At 61.2% G+C, this 19040-nt stretch overlaps 2 protein-coding genes across 4 annotated transcripts; both read left to right on the top strand.

The window, feature by feature from the left end:
• The first annotated feature begins 6654 nt into the window (after nt 1-6654).
• On the top strand, nt 6655-15468 carry SEPTIN5 (septin 5). Of its 3 annotated transcripts, none has more exons than XM_082697558.1 (12): nt 6697-6815; nt 6952-6962; nt 11492-11588; nt 11695-11781; nt 12031-12154; nt 12242-12376; nt 12538-12655; nt 12765-12866; nt 13637-13733; nt 13832-13967; nt 14199-14301; nt 14412-15468. In XM_082697558.1, exons 1-12 carry the CDS (start codon nt 6773-6775, stop codon nt 14466-14468), a joined length of 1110 nt encoding a protein of 369 aa, XP_082553684.1. In that variant the 5' UTR covers nt 6697-6772; the 3' UTR covers nt 14469-15468. The 3 variants fall into 3 exon arrangements, with proteins under 3 accessions (XP_082553685.1, XP_082553684.1, XP_082553683.1); XM_082697557.1 differs by having other exon boundaries at nt 6713-6815; nt 6952-10865; XM_082697559.1 differs by lacking the exon at nt 6952-6962 and having other exon boundaries at nt 6655-6815.
• Nucleotides 15469-15606: 138 nt separating this feature from the next.
• GP1BB (glycoprotein Ib platelet subunit beta) lies at nt 15607-16879 on the top strand. The gene is made up of 2 exons (XM_082697597.1): nt 15607-15738; nt 15994-16879. The coding sequence occupies exons 1-2, from the start codon at nt 15729-15731 to the stop codon at nt 16596-16598; spliced, it is 615 nt and encodes a 204-aa protein (XP_082553723.1). The 5' UTR covers nt 15607-15728; the 3' UTR covers nt 16599-16879.
• Nucleotides 16880-19040: the final 2161 nt, after the last annotated feature.

Genomic DNA, 19040 nt, shown 5'->3' with positions numbered 1-19040 from the left:
CAGCATCTGCCCAGGACCCCTCAGCCCTGCTCCAGGTGGCCCTCGGGACTTTGTGCTCAACCTTCATGGCCCATGGCCTACCCCCTGGCCTGTGGGTAGCATCCTCTGGGGGCCTCTGGTGTGTTGACCCCTGCATTATGAAACCCCAGAGAAGGAGGCTGGCAGCCACCACTTCGTCCTATCTGTGCCATACAGCCGGGCAGGGCTGGTGGCTACTGTGGAGGCAAGAGGCACCCTCTACCCACAGCCACAGTTGCCTGGGAAGTTCCAGAGGGAGGACCAGTTTAACACATCAGCAGTGTGTCCTGCCAAGGAGGCCACTTGTGCCTTCTCACCAGGCAACAGCATGAGGCAGGACTCACTCCAGGACATGCCAGCACCTGTGGGTGGTTGGAAAGTATCATGACTGCAAAAATGAGCCTTTGGCAAGAGCTTGAGGGAGGGGAGTGAGTCCGAGTGATTCCTTTTTCCTAGGGGTCCCACTTCCCAGATCCAACACTGAAACGCACCCTGGTGATGCTTCTTTGGTCTGAACCCCGGCCAGAAGCATTGATGCTTGGTGACCAAGCTTCCCAAGTGCCATTCAGAGCCATTGGTGATGTCTTGGGGGTCTTCTTTCCTACAAAAGCTGCCCAGGCTCAGGAGCTCCATCTCTCGCTGCTCTACCATCTCAAGAAGACCCTGATGGTGTTTCCCATCTGCCTTGGAGGAGCTCCTGGGCTTCACTCCTGGGTTTCACTTGGAGGGGCGCCTGGGTGGCTCAGTTGGTTAAGCACCTGCCTTCGGCTCAGGTCATGATCCCAGAGTCCTGGGATCGGCCCCTGCGTCGGGCTTCTTGGAGCCTGCTTCTCCCCCTCCCTCTGTACCTCCCTACTGCTTGTATGCTCTCTCTGTCGCACTCTCTGTCAAATAAATAAATAAAACCTTAAAAAATAAAGGAAAAGAAAAGAAAGAACTTTTGGAACGGGGAAGAGGCAGACATCAATTTCAGCACAGAACATCCTGCCAGGGAACATAGACCTTCCTTCACGCATTATCAAGGCTGTCTCTAGCTGGCCACAGACCTTAGACATTTGGCCTCGTCCAGTGGAAGGAGTGTAGAGGCCTCCTAGTGTATGGCGGCTGGTCTGTCTCCCATCCACGAAGAGCCCCATTGAGGGCAGCACAAGGCTCTGGCCTACCGTGGGTGTGCAAAGAATATCCAGTGGGGACTGGCCACCTGGAAGCAGAGAGGAGGCAGGGAGAGGCCTTGTCTTCACCCTGGAGGAAGGAGCAGGTGCCCAGCCAGGCCTCAGGGATGACAGCTCCTTTAACTCCCTACCAATGTTCAACCCTGGCTCCCACCTCAATGGTAAGCTAGCATAGGCAGCGAGATCCTCCACAGCCCGCGACCAGCACAAGGGGTGGGGAGGAGAACCTGAATCCTTGTCTTTGCCCGGCTATGTCCAGTCACCAGAGACCTTGGAAACCAGGTGACTGACGCCCGTTCTGAGGGCCCTATTGTCTGCTTTCTCGCCTGGGTGTGATAGGCAGTGTACCTGCACCACTGACCAGCCACACCCTCCCTGGGAGGGCAGGGGGTGCCATGGCCCTGTGGCCAGTGTGCAAGGTGTAGGTGCTATGGACCAGGCGTGTGCCAAGGCCTGGGGACATGGCCTGCATGGCTGGGTGGCAGGGTCCGAAGTCCTCCTTGCATCCTGTTTATCCTGGGGGGATTTCCTGATCTGTCTCAGCCAGATGCTCACATGGCAGACCCAGAAGCTGGGTGCGGGGCGGGGGTGGGGGGAGCCGGAGCCAGCCTTTGGAATCCCAACCCTTGGCCTTCTCTGGCAGGAAAGGCAGGTCACAGGGAAAGGGCGGGAAGCTTCCCTAATTTGCCAGGCTGCTCCGGGTACCCACGCTCCGGCCCCACACTCTGTCTTTCACAAGGGATCTTAACAATGCTTGGATACCTCTGGGAGAGTCTCCATATTGGCACATTTCACATCTCTACCTTGTGCTTCTCCCAAGATCTCAGGGCTACAGCAAGGACAGAACCTCAGAGATGCTAAGAAGCTTTGGAGGAGGTCTCGTCTTCCCTTGACCCCTGCTTTTATGCCCTTGGAGGACCCCTTTGGAGGACATGGTCAGACATCTCTTCTGTACTGAGTCACACTGCACTCTCGGTCCTGTTGGTCCTGCTCCTGCCCTGAGCTGCGCTCCACAACCTCCCCTGGAACACTTCAGGGGACTAGGTTTCATCAGATGTGGCTGGAAGTCCACACCGCCCCCCAATGACCCTTGCCAGGGGGAGAGCCCGTCACCCGCTGCTCTGGGTCCCCAGGTCCCCATACTGGCTCACTGCCTCAGAGCACAGGCGCCCTTTGTAGCCCTCCGCCAGCTGCCCAGTGAATGGGCAACTTGGTGTGGACCGTGGCTCTGCCCCACTTGGAACTCTGCTCTGTCCCCTGCCACACACAGGCCGCTTTAATGGGGCTGGGCAGCACCCTCCTGGAAGGGGCAGCTGCTGTGGACTCGGCTCTGATTGGCGAGGAAGACGGGCGTGTGTCGTGACCCCCTTACAGTTTTCTAACAAGGAGATCAAGAAAGCGTTCTCCAGCAGCTCCTCACTGCACACACATTTCCCTGTGAGACAGCCGCCCCCAGAACTCCAGGAGCCCACGCACCCCACTCAGGCAGGCGGGAGGGGCTGGGGACAATGCATGAGGCTTCGAGGCTTGGGCCCCCCCAGGGTCGGGGCAGGGGATGAGCTGTCCAAGCAGCAGATGCACAGAACCACCAAGCTGTGGGATGCACACGCAAGAGTGGGGTGACACTTCTGATGGAGAGTCCCGGGGCTGGGGTAGTTTCCAGTCTTCTCATGGAGCTGGCTGAGCCAGAGCAGTGGGACCAGCATGGACCAGGGTGTGGAGTCAACGCCCACCAGCAGACAGAGGCAGGGGGCAGGAGGACATCTGGTCACCAAGCTGGTAGAGTTTAGGGTCAGACTGGGGCTGGACAAGGGGCAGGGCTGGAGGCAGGTCACCCCTCTTTACTGGAATGAGGCCTGGACCAGGAGGTCCAGCTGTGTGGTCTCACCACATTGTGAACCTCTGCTTCCGGTCTGTGTTGGGGGCCACAACACCCCTCCCTATCAGGCATCGGGGCTGCCCCAAAAGAGAGCCATGTAGGGGGGGCCAGAGTCAGGGAGGGGAGAATGAACTCACCTTCCAGCAGATCAGGGAACCATCCTCTGAAACCAGGACGCTCAGACTGCCTCAGGAGGGGAGGAAGCCCTTGTCTGACCTTGGACTGAAGCCAGGTTCAAGGTCCCAGCATTGCACAGGGAGGAGCAGGCGTCTCAGGAAAGCAACATGGGACGTTGGAGTACAGTCCCCTAAGTCAAAGCTGGAGGATACTGCACATAAGTGCCCAGGACAGTGTGGCCAGAGGGAAGGGGGCGGGCGGGACTGGATGTGGAAGCTGGCAGAGCAGGTGGGAGAAGAGGCAGCGAGATGAGGTGGGAAGTGCCCTGAGCAGAGCACCACCCATTGGCCAGAGCAGAAGGTCCTTAAGCAGTTTTTACTTAACTTGATCTTGCCTTCCTAGGCACACTGCTCCCATACTCAGCGACAAATCCTTGGGAGTGACTTGGGAGTGTGTCACCTGAAGCAAACCTCGGAACCCTGGCAACTTCTTTGCTCGCCACCCACTTGTCTTTGCGTGGCTGTCACTATCCTTGAGGTCTACTGTGAGGCCATCTTGCATCCCGTGTGACCACACTGACGCCCACAAGTTTGTGGAAAGGAGGAGGGAAACACAGCATGGGGTTGAACGCAGCCTCTTAACTAAAAGAATAAATTTTTTTTCTGGAAAGCATCAAGCTATTTGTAGCCCAAGTTGGTTGAACAGATTTTTCTGGATGTGACTTGTTTTTTCACTCATTAACTTCTTTTCCTTATGAATTAAAAAGTAGCATTTTCACCCCCACCCAGGAGTGTCTTATTTACTTCTCTTTGAACCACAGCCAGCACTTTTTCCGCCTGTTGGGGAAGCAGGCTCAGAGCCTACTCAGGAAGGCCACAGCCCCTTACCTAGGTTAATGCAGTGGGTCCAAGCCAGCCCCTCTTACTCCTGCCCCCTCCCATGTCACCCATCCCCCTCAGGGCTGCACTGATTGATCAGCAGGAGTTGGGTGAGGGTTTTGCTCAGGCCCTCGCATTGGCAGTATCCAGGCTAGAGAAATGGAAGGAGGACTTACGCGGTCCCATCTAGGAGAGCTGGAGCCACACCCCACAGCACCTTCTAGTCCTGGCCTCCGAAATGTCCCAGGCAGATATTCTGCCTTTCAGTCAATGGGTGCTGCCACCCGGGGGTCTCTCAACTAGACAGGGACAGCTCCAGTATGTCTGTTTGGGGCTATCTGCTGGACTCGGTCCCGGGTGACCACAGCCCCAGAGCAAGGAGTGAAGCTTCCCTCTCCCCCTTCCAGGCCAGCAGCTTCTGGTAGGCATTTCACAGAAGGCATTGACCCAGGCCTGCCCTTGACACATTTTGCTTCCAGGGAATGGGTCTGGTCTCCTTTCCATCAGCTACACACTGCTCCATGGCTCCACTCCAGACCAAAGATACTGGTCTCCAACCCCGCAGCATTTCTACATGGATGCTTTTGGAGTGCACTTACCTTAAGACATGTTTAGGCAGTACTCCTTGTCCTTGTTGTCTTCCATCTCCAGAACTGTTGCAAAGCCCATGATTCTTCTACATGTGCACCTCCCACCCTCTGCCCGAGCTATGCCCTTGACCTGCAGCCCACTCCCACTCAAGGCCTGACCCAGGGCTGTCTGGAGCCCCGAGGGGGCCCTTCGCAGAGACACATCTGCCTTATCGAGGACAGGTCCCTGCCTCCTCCTTTGTACCCACATGCCCAGGCTTGTATGGGTCAGGTCATGCTAAATGTCCAAGTGTCAGTTTTCACCAACTGAACCATTTTTGCAAAGCTCCACGCCCCCTGAGATGGGGTTCCCACTAAAGCTTGTCAGAGCTGATGAAGCCTCAGAAGTCCTGTCTATCACTTGGAGTGCCCCCTCCCCATCCCATTCCTTTATCCACGATTCCAAATTCCCCCAAAGCTCTGAAACTTAAAGGTGTTCAAAACTCTGTGACAAAGCCAGCCTTGAGCTGATGTGCAGCACTGTATTATGGCCTTTGCTTACTCCAGTTTGTGTGAATGGCCACGGTTTACTACAAACGCCTTAATGTGTTTTTGAGGTGTAGTCACAGGTTCCAATGAGATCTCATGTAATGTACAAGATATATGACAAATTCTGAATTCCAAGCACATCTGGCCCTGAGGCTTTGGATGAGGGCTCGGATTGGTGGAGTGTCTCCACACAGGTCAAGTTCTGGAGCAGGTGGGTGTCCCAGTAGAGGGGAAATGGGCTTTTGCCACAGATTCTGGCTGAACAATGATGGCTTTTTCATTTACTGGGCAAAGAGCTCTGTGCTAGGTGCCGGGGGTTCTGAGATGGAGGAGCCCAAGGACCAGCAGACCAACCAAGGGGCACACAAGGAGCTGGGAAGAGAGGAAGGCTTCCTGCATGTAGAAGGTGCAGCAGCCACCTCCTTCTAAGGGGGGCCTTCGCCAAGGGAGATGGTGACCACAGGCCAAGCTGTGTTTTTCTATGGGACTGAAGGCTCCAGATGTGCCACTTGGCGGCATTTCAGGGAAGCTAAAGGTACTTGGGAGTGTAGAGAAGACAGGAGGCACTCATGCTTGTGAATCCTGCTAAGTCAGCAAACTTCTGGGACCTCAGCTTCCTCATCTGCAAATGGGATGCAGGCCCTGACCCTGCCTTCAATTCCCCTAACTGCCCTCTAGCACAGAAGTCTGGGATCTCCCTGTCCCCCTTTCTCGGGGCGGGGGGGGGGGGGGGGGCAGGTCTGGCTGTGGATCTGCAGAGCAGAGGGTACAGGGCTGGGGAGAGAAGTGGGAAGGCAGGCATGCTGGAGGTCAGGCCATGTCCTGTCCCAGATGTCAGCTCAGTCACTCTTCAGAAATAATCCCAGAAAATAAGCCAGGAAAAGAAAGGAGGGATCACTGTCCAGAGGCTTGGCCTTTGCAGCTTGCCCAGGTATGTCTCCTTCCAGAGCAGGTGTGTCCAGCGCTGAGTGCAGCAGGGCAGCTGGGGCGCTGGCCGGGCATCCGACCTTCCATGCGGTGACCATCGCCTTTTCCTGCTGCGGCCAGGAGCAGGACTCCCCTGGACAGCATCTCCCACGCCCATGGTGAGGTGAGGAGGGGCTGGCAGGAGGCTGCAGCACCCGGGGTGGGGGAGGGGGAGAGCAGGCGTTGTGGAAGGGCCACACGGAGGTTAGGTCAGAGGCCGAGGCGAGGACCAGGGTCCCTGGAGAACGAAGCAGGCGGCCTCCAGGCCTGTGCACGGGAGACGCGAGGTGGGGCGGGAGTCGGGCAGCCGCCACGCGGTGGGCGGGGGCAGCGCGGGCGTCTCCGGGTTCCCGGGGCGCTGGCGGGCGGCTGGAGGCGAGGGCGTAGCCGGGAGACGGCGGGCTCAGGGCCTTTGGGGGGCGCCTGGGTCCCCGCCCCCGCCGGCCGAGCCGGGTCGCGCGTGGGCGCGGCGGGCGCCGATTGGCTGGCGGGCGCGCGGGCGGGGCGGGCGGCGGCGGCGCGGAGGGGCCGGTCACCCCGCAGCCTGGCCTCGGCCTCCGCCGCTCATCGCCGCGCCCCGCCCGCGCGCCCGCCGCCGCCCCGTCCCCCCCGCCGGCGGCCACCATGAGCACAGGCCTGCGGTACAAGAGCAAGCTGGCGACCCCAGGTGAGCCCGGCGCCTGCCCGCGCACCCGCGCGCGCCTTTGTCCCCACCGCCCGCCCGCCTGCCTCTCACGGTGTCTTTCCTCTCTCTTCCGCCCGCCGGCCGGGACGCGGACCCTGACCCGACCCCGACCCTGCAGAGGACAAGCAGGTACGTGCGCGCCGCCGCATCCCCCTTCCCCCCGCCCCCGGCCTACTGTCACCCATTGTGGCACCGACGCTGCCGGCGCCCAGGCACGACCCCGCCCCCGCCGGCCGTCATCCCTCCTTGTCGCGATAACCGATAACCGATGGTCAGCTGGAGCAGTGCCGCCGCGCCCGGGGATAGGAAGGGGAGCATTGGGCGCCAGGCCGCTGGGGGACTGGCCCTTGACCCTTATAGCATGGACGCCCCTCCCAGCCTGGGGGGATGGGCCGGGTGTCCCTCTTCCACTGATCCAGCTCCAGCATATCCTCCCTGACCTGGCCTTGGGCCTCGTGCTGGGGGTCCTGAGTGAGGGCACAGACACAGCAGGCCACAGGCTTGGGGAGGGGTCTTTGTCCATCAGCCAGCACCTAGAACCTGAGCAGCCCCACCCCACTCTTCTGCATCTTTTGCCTTTTCTTCCCCACACACCAATTTGAGTGGGCTGATCTGTGGTCAGGCCTCCTCCCCAGACTGGGAGCCTCCAGGGCCTGGTCTGAGTCATGCCTGTGTCCAGCACGGGTCTTCCAACCAAGTGGGTACAAATAGGCTTGTGGTTTTCCAAAGGGGCTGGCCTGGTCCCTGTCCTATGGGAACACAGGGCCCAACAGGAGGCTGACCTGGGCACTTACTGTGAAATCCAGCAGAGGCTGGGGTTCAACAGAGCTGGGATACCCTGAGAGTGGGGTAGGGGTGGGGTAACCAGGTGGGCAGGGGGCTCTGGGGCAGCCCTGCTGGGACCTGTCTGGCTTGAGCTCAGTCACATTTGGGGGATTTTCTGGACCCAACTCTGCCCCCACGGTAGCCTTGGCTGCCCTCGTCAGGGATAGGGATTTACACAGTGGGTAGATGCTGGGTGGAACCCTGGAGTCTTGGCCCAGGGTACGGTGGCAGCCCTGGGAGAGACCCAGCAGGTGGGGTGAGGGCCAAGAGTCACCGGCTACCAGCCCCAGTCTCCTGGCCGGGACGAACCCAACCCCAGGAGAGGTGAGGCTCTTGGGGAGGGGCCCTTGAACCTCACCCTGTTGGCAAGGGCTGCTTCAGGGAGCCGGAGCCAGGAGCTGCCTTCCTATCAAGGCAGGTCAGACAATGCCTGAGATGCAGGGACACATGCTGCCAGGCTATTGTTTGAGGGAGAAAGAGACAAGGACTGGAAGATGAGCCCCCACACCTTTTCGGGGGCCTGCAGGCACTTGGAGTCACTGGGCCCAGCAGCTGCTGCCCAGTACCACACAGGGACCCCCTCCTGCAGAGGCATGAACCCCTTCAGGCCTGTGTATGCCCATCCTATGTGGTCAGTTAGGAGGCAGCCTCGCCCATCCTCTAGGACCCAAGAGAGAGGGCACCATGCAGGTGGAAGAGGGAGCCCCGGGAACAAAGCCAGGGAGCCAGGTGTTGGGGCGGGCTCTCTGAGGATCTGGAGGGAGCTGGAAGCATGTGGCTGTTACACTGTTAGCATTATTGGTGCTACTGAGCCATAGTCTATCTGCACTGGAAAAGAGGGTCGGGGGAAGTTCTGGTGGCCCTCTGCCCCCATCCTCTGACCCCCACCGGCTCCTCTCAGGCAGCGATGGTGCTCTGTTGGCTCTGGCGGCTGCTTCCAGAGAGGACTCCAGTGATTCTAAGAATGGAAATGCCTCGAGAGTCTCAGGCACCAGGAGGAAGTGGGCGCAGCTGTGTCTATGGCTCAGGAAGCCCTGAGGAGTATTTGTTGTATTTCATGGGCCAGAGAGAGGGGGTGCCAGGGTCCCTTCTTTGGAGCTCCCCCAGGGAGTCCACAGGCCCTACTGGGGTGAGTTTAGGTGTTGGGGCAGGCAGGTTGGGAGCTGAGAGTGAGACTCTTGCCCTCCTGACTTGGGCCTCCCCAGAGGCTCTGCCTTACCAGTGGGGAAATTGAGGCAATCTGAAAGTAACAAGCTCCATTGGCCATGGGGCTGTGGAGTGCTGAGGTTCCTTCTCAGCCTGAGGCCCATACCCAGGGGTGTCTACCTTGGAGATGCCCTGAGCCTGAGATGCCAACCTGTCTGGGTGGGGGCTAAGCTGAGAGGCTGTGTCTACAGTGGGCCTGCTGGTGGAGGCTGGGTGGGTCTTGGGCCAGACCCCTCCTGCAGGTTAGCGTGGCAGAGGCCTGAGGCCAGTTTGGAGGCTCTCTCAGGGCAAGGACTGAGGGCCCCTCCGAGAGAGCTGAAGGAGGTGCCCTGTGGCTTCCCCTCTACTCTCCTCTGCATGAAAGACTCTCCTGTTCCCAGCTGTGGACCCATCCCTCCTCCCCAGGTGCCAGGCCCCACAGCAGCGTCCTGAGCTTAGACAGATGGACAAAGGCCCCTCAACCAGGGTTGCCAAGAAGGGAGGACCAGGGTGGGGAAGAAGAGCTGGGGTGGAGGGCTTCTCCCCACTGACGCACAACCCAAGGAGTATGTCTTTTCGTGTTGCAGCTCCTTTCCAAGCCTCCCTCTGCCCAGCTGGCACTGGCTGGTTCAGATTCTGGTGGGGTTCTGGAGGAAAGGGTGAGAAAGGGTCTGGTAGCTCTGGAGATGCCTGTGGTCTCTGGGGTGGTCACAGAAGGCGAGAGTTACACTGGCAGGAGCTCTCCAGTCCCCCTAGGCCTTGTCCTGTGGGTCAGAGCAGGCAAGGAAGCTCAGAGGGAGCCGCATACTGGGCAGGGGGTAAGTTTACTCCACTTACACCCTCACCTTTGCTCACAGGAGTGGTCTGGGGGCAGTTGTGGCCAGTGCTGGCTGCAACTTCCAAGTTTCCAGAGATAGGGTGGGTAGGCCTCTAGTGCTCTAACTAACCCCCATCCCCCGCTTTAAGCTTCTGCAAAGGGGATGGGGGGGTGGGAGGTGTAGGACGGGTGGGGGAGTTGGGGGATTGTTGTCCAGGCTGGGGAAGTGGGCTCTGCCCCCTCCAAGTTCCCACGCGTCTGGGGAGGCCATGCCAGTCAAGAACATCCCTGCCCCCCACGCCCCCCGCGCGCGCGCGCGCACAGACACACACACACACACACACACACACACACACACACACACACACACGGGAGGAAGGAGGAAGCAGTGCAGGGAGGGGTGTGGCTGTGGGTAGTTGGGGCGCCGTGACACCGCCAGGAGGTTTCCGGGCCAATTCTGCGAGGAGAGAAGGAATGAGGGGGCCGGTTCCCGCGTGGGGTGAGCCTGGGTACCGGGAGCGATTCCCCCACCCCCGGCGCCCTCTGGCGGGCAGAAGCCGCGCTGCACCTGGGGGGTCCCGGATGCGGGGCGGCCACAACCGCGCCCCCCAGGGCCCTTGGGTGGGCCCCGGCTTCCCCTACCCTCCCACTCGGGTGGTCGCCACGCTGGAACAGAGGCCTCAGGTCCGACAGCGGGACTCCGCCCCCGCGCCTATGCGCGCCTGTGCTCGGCCCTGCCCTCCGCAGCAGCTTTCCGGTGGCTCCGCCTGCGGCCCAATTTCCCGGCGACTGTTTCCCAGCGACCGCACGGGTGGGGCGGTCCTGTCCCCCCACCCCCTGCCAGCGCCGGCGAGGCCCCGCCTCTGGTTCGGGTGCGGGAGCGGGGCCTGCCTGTGGCTGCGACGCCTCGGGCGGCTCGGGGTGGTCGGCAGAGGCACAGGCATGGCACGCACGGCCTCCGGGGTCGGCGGCACCCCGGGTGGGCCACGTCTCTTCTCTGGGCCTCACTTCCCGCGTCGGTAAAACGGGGGCGAGAACCGGCCTTCAAGGCAGTACCGCGCGTAAGTCCCTCCTGTAAGCCCGGCCCCCGGGGGCCTGACCGGGTCTGAGGTGCGGACGCCGCGATGGACTCGCTAGCAGCGCCCCAGGACCGCCTGGTGGAGCAGCTGTTGTCGCCGCGGACCCAGGCCCAGAGGCGGCTCAAGGTGTGTGTGGAGAGGGGAACGGAATGTGGGTCAACGTGTGTGCGCCCTCCAGGGCCCGTCCCGAGAGCTCTGGGACGTGACAGGGACCGGCAGGGCCAGGGTCCGCCGGGGTGGGCACTGGGACCCCGCGGGCGGGGGCGTCTCCTTGCCGCTGTCTATAAATAGCCCTTGCTCCGCCTTGGTAGCAGCAACCAGCCGCCCCCGCGGCTGGATCAAGACCAAATGGGGCCTCCCACCCCCGATACACTCAGGACGGTGAGTATTGAGGCCAGGGGGCTTCTCCGGTCTGTGAAGGAACATGGTTGTGTCTGAGGGGTCTTGGTCCTGGCGCCCTCTTCCCACCACCCAAGGGAGGGCACAGCCTGGGCCTGCTGCAGCCAGACGTCCTAAACTCCACACACACAGACACAGTTGTCAGGTCCCTGCAGAGCCCCTCGCTGAGGCTGGTCAAGGATGCCACCACCAGACCTTTGCCCACAGGCCCTCACCCCATTTGTGCCATTGAAACTCCCCACCCAGGGGACTCTGCCCTCTGCTGCCTCCATGTCTGAGCCATATAGGGAATGGGGCATCAGACTGCCCCAGGCACTCTAGCATGCCCTTGACCTGCCCTGCCCGGCCCTCAGGATATCGACAAGCAGTACGTGGGCTTCGCCACACTGCCCAATCAGGTGCACCGGAAGTCTGTGAAGAAGGGCTTTGATTTCACGCTCATGGTGGCCGGTGAGTAGGCTGGACTCCCATGCAGGGGGCTTGGGCCATTAGCCAGCTAGGCTCTGTCATAGGGGCCTCAGACTTAACCCGACTCTTCCACTACACCTGCTGGCAGGTGAGTCGGGCCTGGGGAAGTCCACACTGGTCCACAGCCTCTTCCTGACCGACTTGTACAAGGACCGGAAGCTGCTCAGTGCCGAGGGTGAGTGGGCCCTGCTTCCCCATCCCCTGATGCCTGACCCCTCAGAGGGTTCCCTCCCAGATCCAGACCCTGCTCCTCCCTTCTCACAGCATGGATCTCCTGTTCAGGGTCCAGGAGGAGTGGCCCAGATCACAGTCAGGCCAAGGCGCAAATATGAGAATGAATGAGAACAAGGGTCCTGGCTGCCCAGTGGGGGTGGGGACTGGGAGATGGAAAGACACCCCCCAGACCATGCCCCGACCCCCGCAGAGCGCATCAGCCAGACTGTAGAGATCCTGAAGCACACAGTGGATATCGAGGAGAAGGGCGTGAAGTTGAAGCTCACCATTGTGGACACGCCAGGCTTCGGGGATGCTGTCAACAACTCGGAATGGTGAGCAGAGCCTGGCCGGGGCACAGTCTCTGCCTAGGCTGGCCCAGCCTCCCCTCTGGACTCACAGACCCTCCTGTCCCTCTGCAGCTGGAAGCCCATCACTGACTATGTGGACCAGCAGTTCGAGCAGTATTTCCGCGACGAGAGCGGCCTCAACCGCAAGAACATCCAAGACAACCGCGTGCACTGCTGTCTGTACTTCATCTCCCCTTTCGGCCATGGGTGCGTGAGCAGCCTTGGAATGGGCTCCAACCTCCACAGAGCGCCACGGCTCTACCGGCCACTGCCTGTCCCCTGGCCGTGTGCTCACAGCCTGCCCACCCTGAGCCCATCCCAGCCTCTCCCCGGGTCCCCCCCTCACCAGCCCTGGCTACTCTCTGCAGCCTGCGGCCCGTGGATGTGGGTTTCATGAAGGCCCTGCACGAGAAGGTGAACATTGTGCCCCTCATCGCCAAAGCCGACTGCCTGGTCCCTGGTGAGATCCGGAAGCTGAAGGAGCGGGTGAGCCTTGGACTAGGTCTCTGGGATGGACACCAGCCACCGCGCTGATCGTGGGTACCAACGTAGCTGGCACTGGGTACCGGGTCTGACAGCCCTTGCCCCGCCACAGATCCGGGAGGAGATTGACAAGTTCGGCATCCACGTGTACCAGTTCCCCGAGTGTGACTCTGATGAGGACGAGGACTTTAAGCAGCAAGATCGGGAACTGAAGGTGAGCAGCCTGGGGTGGCAGAGGAGGGAACCGAAGGTCAGTTTACATGGAGGCAAGCATCCAGATCCAACCCAGTGGACAAGAGTCTTTTGTCTGGGCAATAGAGCCCCTTCACCTGAGGCTGGGATGGATACAGTCCCCCATGTCCCCACTGGCTTGTGTGTTTTGGGCCCCATGTGGTTCATGTGTCCTGGGGCACTTGCCAGGACCCAAAGGCACAGAGCTGGCTAGGGCTCCACTCTGACCCTACTCTTCAGTCTTCTTCCAAGGGGTCACCAGCATAAGGGTCTGGCCCAAGGCCCTGTGGTCCCAAGCCTACTCATGCCCTGGCCGCCAGAATTCTGAGCTCCAGAGGTGGCTATAGCTTTGGGTGACCCAGGACCTAGAGTGGCGAGACAAGACATAGGATAGTCGGCCAGGAGCAGAGTGGGCCTCTTGGCCCCAGCCAAAGTCAGCAGCACCAACAGGAGGCCGGGGCTTAGCTCTGGGGAGGGATAGCAAAGGTAGCTAGATGGAGCAGATGGGGTGGAGTCAGAAGGGGACGATGTGCCTGGTGGCACACGCCTGGCAAGGGCCCCTGGGGTAGAAGTGGTGCCAGGCTCTGGCTTCCGAGAAGCCAAAAGAGGTGGGCAACTCCAGGATCTCTTTGGAGAGAGCCTGTTGGTAATGCTGGAGGTGCCAACAAGGTACGGCATGCCCAGGTCCATCTTCAGCCACTAACCCCACACTCACACTAACTGGGCGTGAGCCCGTGTGCCTGCCCTCCCCAGGAGAGTGCGCCCTTCGCGGTTATCGGCAGCAACACAGTGGTGGAGGCCAAGGGGCAGCGGGTCCGGGGGCGACTGTACCCCTGGGGGATCGTGGAGGGTGAGTTCAGGAGTGGGGCACCGCCTAGGGGGTGGGAAGGCTCCCCCCACCACCACCAGGGCCTGCACCCATCCCCGCTACCCACTCCCGCCCCACAGTGGAAAACCAGGCGCATTGCGACTTCGTGAAGCTGCGTAACATGCTTATCCGCACGCACATGCATGACCTCAAGGACGTGACATGCGACGTGCACTATGAGAACTATCGCGCACACTGCATCCAGCAGATGACCAGGTGCGCAGCCCTGACCCCCGACCTCATCATGCGCCCCACGACCCCCAGCCTTTCCCTAACAGAGGGCTGGTCCCTGCTGCCCACCCAGACCTGCTCTTGGCCCCGGCTCCCTGATAGCTCCCTCCGCCCACCATGCATCTTGTCCTCCCAGAGCCAATGGGAGCTCAGAGGGGGAGGGCCTTCCTAGTGCTGGGTGTCAGACAAATTCCCGCCCTCTGGTCTACCCCACAGCAAACTGACCCAGGACAGCCGCATGGAGAGCCCCATCCCCATCCTGCCACTGCCTACACCTGACGCAGAGACAGAAAAGCTCATCAGGATGAAGGATGAGGAGGTGAGGAGGGCCCCAAGGGAGGAGCAGGGGCTGGGGGTGGGGTGGGGCAGGGTCAGGCCCCTCCTCCTCGTTTCTCACTCCATCCTCCCCTTTTCCTGTCTCCCCTCCAGCTCAGGCGCATGCAGGAGATGCTGCAGAAAATGAAGCAGCAAATGCAGGACCAGTGACCCCAGCCCAGCCCCACATCGCCATGGATAGACTGCCAGTTTCCAGGCTGGCCCTTCCCATTCCTGGACCCCAACTGGCCTGGACTCAACCCTGGAATCATCTGGAGCTGCAACAGACCTGGGCACAACCCCAGTCCCAGAGTGACCTAGACCAGGACTGTTCCCAGCTGTTACTGACCTGACCCAGAGACGCGGGGTCACAGCCCCCAGCCAACCCTAATTTATTCTCAGCATCAGTCCCTCCCCTCATTTGTATCTGCTTCCAAGAGGCCTGAAAGCAGCCCCTCACCACAGCTGGCCCCCTGTGGCCTTGGGGGAGAAGCTGCTAGGTTGGGGCATGGCTTTTAAGATCTACCCCTGCCCTAGAAGGCCATGAACTCCAACTCCAGGCCCTACTCAGGTGGGTGGGTAAAACAAGGCAGAAGAGGGGAGCAGATCCCCAGCATCCCGGGGCCTAGTTCCCCACCCCAGTGCCACAGAGTGGATGCGGGAGCCCTCCTGTGCCCACCCCCTTGGGCCACCCAGCTTAAGCTGAGACCTCACTTCGTGCCGAGGCGGACCAGGTCTTTCCTTACCTCCTCACCCCCTCACCGGGTAACTCAGTGGGCGGGCTGGGCAACAGAAGCACTCATGATCCCTCCAGACCAAAGGAGGGCAGCTGGCTGCAGGCAAGGATTTCATGGGCCTGGTGGGGCTGGGACACCCGTGATCGCCCATATTCCTCATCCATGGCTATGGCCTGGCCTGAGGGCTCTAGGAGTAGTGGGTGGTGGTGGGTGACCCAATAACCCCCTATGCCTGCCTAGACTGCCATTCCCTGCCTGTGGCCGGAGGTCCCTTCTCCCCAGCAGCACTGTTGCCCTGAGTTCCCTAGCCCACCCCTCCCAACCACCAATCCCCAGCATGATACCTTCCCCCCAAACCCCATTCTCCAGTTTTGTTCAATTGTGAATGCCACGTCCTGTCCTGGTGACAGGAAAACAATGTTGGTGAAGTCCCAGCGGTGTCAGAGTGATCCATGTGCCCCTGGGAGGTTGTGAGGGGGCGGAAGCCTTGGCGGCCTGCGGGCCCTGGTGATAGTGCTCTATCTGGGGCCACAGCGCCTGTCCCCTCGGCCTCCAGGTTATTTCTGGCCGATGGCTGCGCTGTGGTCGGTTTGGTGGGGGATCTGGGGCCTGGCAGGGGCGGGGCAGCCTTATCGCCTGGCTCTCCAGCCCAGGCTTCGGGGTCCAGAGCAAGCCGGGTCACCATCCTCTCGCCATGGGCTTCGGTGAGTCTGGGGTCAGGCAGGGCCCCGGCTGCGCTCCTTGAGCAGAGTCGGGCTGGGAGGCGCTGCCGTAGGGAGATTTGAGTGGGACTATGAGGGGACCTCTAACCAGCGCACGAGATGATGGGGGTGGAGAGGCTTGCGGGCAAGGCTCTCGGGACCTCGGGGACTGGAGCTTGGCCCGGCACCCCGGGGTGCACAGGGACCCGCCCCAGAGCCCCACGGGCCTCCAGGCTCACTATGGCGCTTCCCTTCTAGGGCCGCGCGGGGCGCTGAGCCTGCTGCTCCTGCTGCTAGCGCCGCCCAGCCGCCTGGCCGCGGGCTGCCCCGCGCCGTGTGACTGCGCGGGGACTCGTGTGGATTGCGGGCGCCGCGGGCTGACGTGGGCCTCGCTGCCCGCCGCCTTCCCGCTGGACACGACCGAACTGGTGCTGACGGGCAACAATCTGACGGCGCTGCCGCCGGGACTGCTGGACGCGCTGCCCGTGCTGCGTCTCGCGCACCTGGGGGCCAACCCCTGGCGCTGCGATTGCCACCTGGTGCCGCTGCGCGCCTGGCTGGCCGGCCGACCCGAGCGCGCGCCCTACCGCGACCTGCGCTGCGCCGCGCCCCCGGCTCTGCGCGGCCGTCTGCTGCCCTACCTGGCGGAGGACGAGCTGCGCGCCGCCTGTGCGCTGGGCGCGCTCTGCCGGGGGGCGCTGGGGGCGCAGCTCCTGCTGCTCGGCCTCGGGCTGCTGCACGCACTGCTGCTGCTGCTGCTGCTGTGCCGTCTGCGCCGGCTGCGCGCCCGCGCCCGCGCCGCGCACCCGTTGTCGCTGACCACCCCGCTGGTGGCGGAGCCCGCGGGAGCCCGCGAGTCCTGAGAGGAGCCCGAGAAGCGCTGAGCGACGCGGGCCCGCCGACCCTACAGAGTCCATCCCGGGGGGCCCTCCCTCTGACCGGGACGAGTCTCGTCCTCCGCCTGGGCACGAATTCCAAGACCACGCCAATCCCTGCAGGCCGCGAGCCGAGCGCGCCCTACCGCCGCGTGCCCGCCGCTAGCCCGGGCCGCTGAGGCAGGTCAAGGGCAGGGGGGAAGCAGCAGTTCAGCCGCTGGCGAGGTCCCCCACGCTAAACTCCAGCGCAGAATAAACCCTTTTCCTTATCTGACTGGTCTCTGTGCCCCGCCACCCGGAAATTCCCCTCCGCAAACCGCAGGAACAGCCTTGGGAGGCTTCTCAAGGGGACGCATCCCTTCTTCGCCTACCCAGAGTAACTGCCAGCCAAACACCGGGTTAGTGAGTGACCTCTCCCAGACCACTCACTCTCGCAGAAGTTCAAGTGGAAAGCATGGAAGAACTCGGACAGTGACCACATTGTAGGGGACACTGCGGGGAGTGAGGACAGTGTGGGAACGGTGAGGACACTTTGGGGAGCAAAGACACTGTGGCGACAAGACAGGGTGAACCGTGAGGACACTGGGGAATGAGGACACTAGGGACAGCAAGGACACTGGGGATGAGGACACTGAGGATAGGACAGTGAAGACAGTGGATAGTGGGGACAAGCAGAGACACTCAGGGTGATGAGGACACAAGACAGTGAGGACACTGTGGGGACAGTGAAGACAGTGGATAGTGGGGACAGCAGGGACACTGGGAACAATGAGGACACTGAGGACAGGACACTTGGGACACTGAAGACACTGGGGACAGTGAGGACACTGAGTGCAGTGAGGACTTTGTGGACAGTGAGGACTCCATGGGAACAGTGAGGACACAGCAACAGTGAGGACATGGGACAGTGAAGACAGTGGGGACATTGAGGGCCCTGCAGTGTAGTTGGGAGAAAGAGAGAATGGATGTTTGCAGTGGCAGCATCTGGGGGGTCAATGAGGAGCCGTGAAAAGGCTCTGAGGACTGTTCGGAATGTGAGTGGCAATGACCATGACCTGTGAACAGCTTTGAGGATGGCCAGGGCTGGGTCTGAGGTGGTGAGGATGGTCTGATGGCCGCCCTGGAGCTCCCTGGGCATCTGAATTATGAAGCTCATCCTGTGAGGCAGCTCCCTGCGGGGGCGAGTGGGTACCAGGGGGTTGCTTGGTATCTGGGATCATGTCCTGCACTTGGCTGCCACTTCCCACAGGCAGGTCTCCCTGATTGCCCAGACCAGCCCTAGTCCCTGAACCCCGAGCTGAGCAGGCAGGGCCTGGCGCTTCCTGGGGGTTTAGCCCAGCAAAGCACAAGCTGCTAACCAGGGGCTTGGGGTGCCCAAAGGAGACCTGGTGCCCTCCTCACTACTGGCGTCCGCTTCCCACCGTGTGGCCCCCACCTGTCAGCCCATGTAAACAATGAAGGCTGCTCCCCATGGACCCCAACAAGAAGCCTCAGGCCTGGGCCCGGGATGCCTGGCACAGGAAGGCTCCGGCCCCCACTGACCAGGTCGGGGAGGCTGCCGCTGACATGGCCTTTGTCCCAGTCTTTGTGGCATAAGATGGATGACCCTCCGGTTGGGCTGATGCTATCTCGGGGCTGCCGGTCAGACATGAGCCAGGAGCCACCCCCTCCTTTGTGGACAGGTGCGAGCCATCCGGCCCATTGTGGGCTGTGGCCGACTGCCCGATGGTCCATCCGGCCTTATCACCACATCAGGGATGGTGGCCCCTTTTGTACAAATGAACTGCCACCCTCCCAGCCCCCAGGGGTGGCCCAGCACACTCAGAGTCCCTGGTAGGGGTCAGAGGTAATAATCGTCGTCACAGCAATGTACACAGCAACCTCCTAACTCACTCCCAACATGGTACAGGGAGACAGTGTTCCCCTTACTTTCCAGAGGAGGAAACCAGATGCCAGGGAGGGATCCCTGGCTGAGCCAGAGCAGAGCTAAGACCAGACCCCTAGGTTCCCCCTCTCTTCCTCCTCCCTGAGGCCTTCAGGGAGCAAATGCAGGGCCCAGGAGAAAATGACCCAGGGGTCCTAGATGACCCTGAGCTAAAAGAAGGAGGCTCCCCTGGGCTGTGAGCCAAGATTCCAGCAGGAACTATGAGGAAGTGTCAATAAGAGCCCAGGTCCAATGCCCACTGCCCACAACCTTGAGGGCTTCTGGGCCAGTGTCCAGCTGAGACAGTAGGCATACAGCCCTGAGAATGTGAGCCGAAGCAGCTGGAGCTTCTCTGTTGGAGGAAGGAGGCTGGCATCACCATGTGGTCAGACCTAAAGAAGAACTTCCTTACCCCCTGGTAGATATGGCAGCTAAATTCCATGGTTTCTCCTTTTTTTTTTTTTTTTTGCCAGTTGGGCATGATTTAGATTGGCTTCTGCCAAGGT

The sequence above is a fragment of the Mustela nivalis genome, assembly GCF_964662115.1.
Source record: "Mustela nivalis genome assembly, chromosome: 14".
NCBI lineage: Eukaryota > Metazoa > Chordata > Mammalia > Carnivora > Mustelidae > Mustela > Mustela nivalis.
This window is presented reverse-complemented; position numbering and strand designations above follow the sequence as displayed.

Excerpts from the sequence above, each read along its gene's own strand:
- SEPTIN5 (XM_082697557.1), top strand. The coding sequence starts at position 10,785 with ATGGACTCGCTAGCAGCGCCCCAGGACCGCCTGGTGGAGCAGCTGTTG. Across the intron at positions 11,782-12,030 it reads GAAGCTGCTCAGTGCCGAGG|AGCGCATCAGCCAGACTGTA; the intron begins GTGAGTGGGCCC and ends CGACCCCCGCAG. Across the intron at positions 13,734-13,831 it reads CCCCTGGGGGATCGTGGAGG|TGGAAAACCAGGCGCATTGC; the intron begins GTGAGTTCAGGA and ends CCCGCCCCACAG.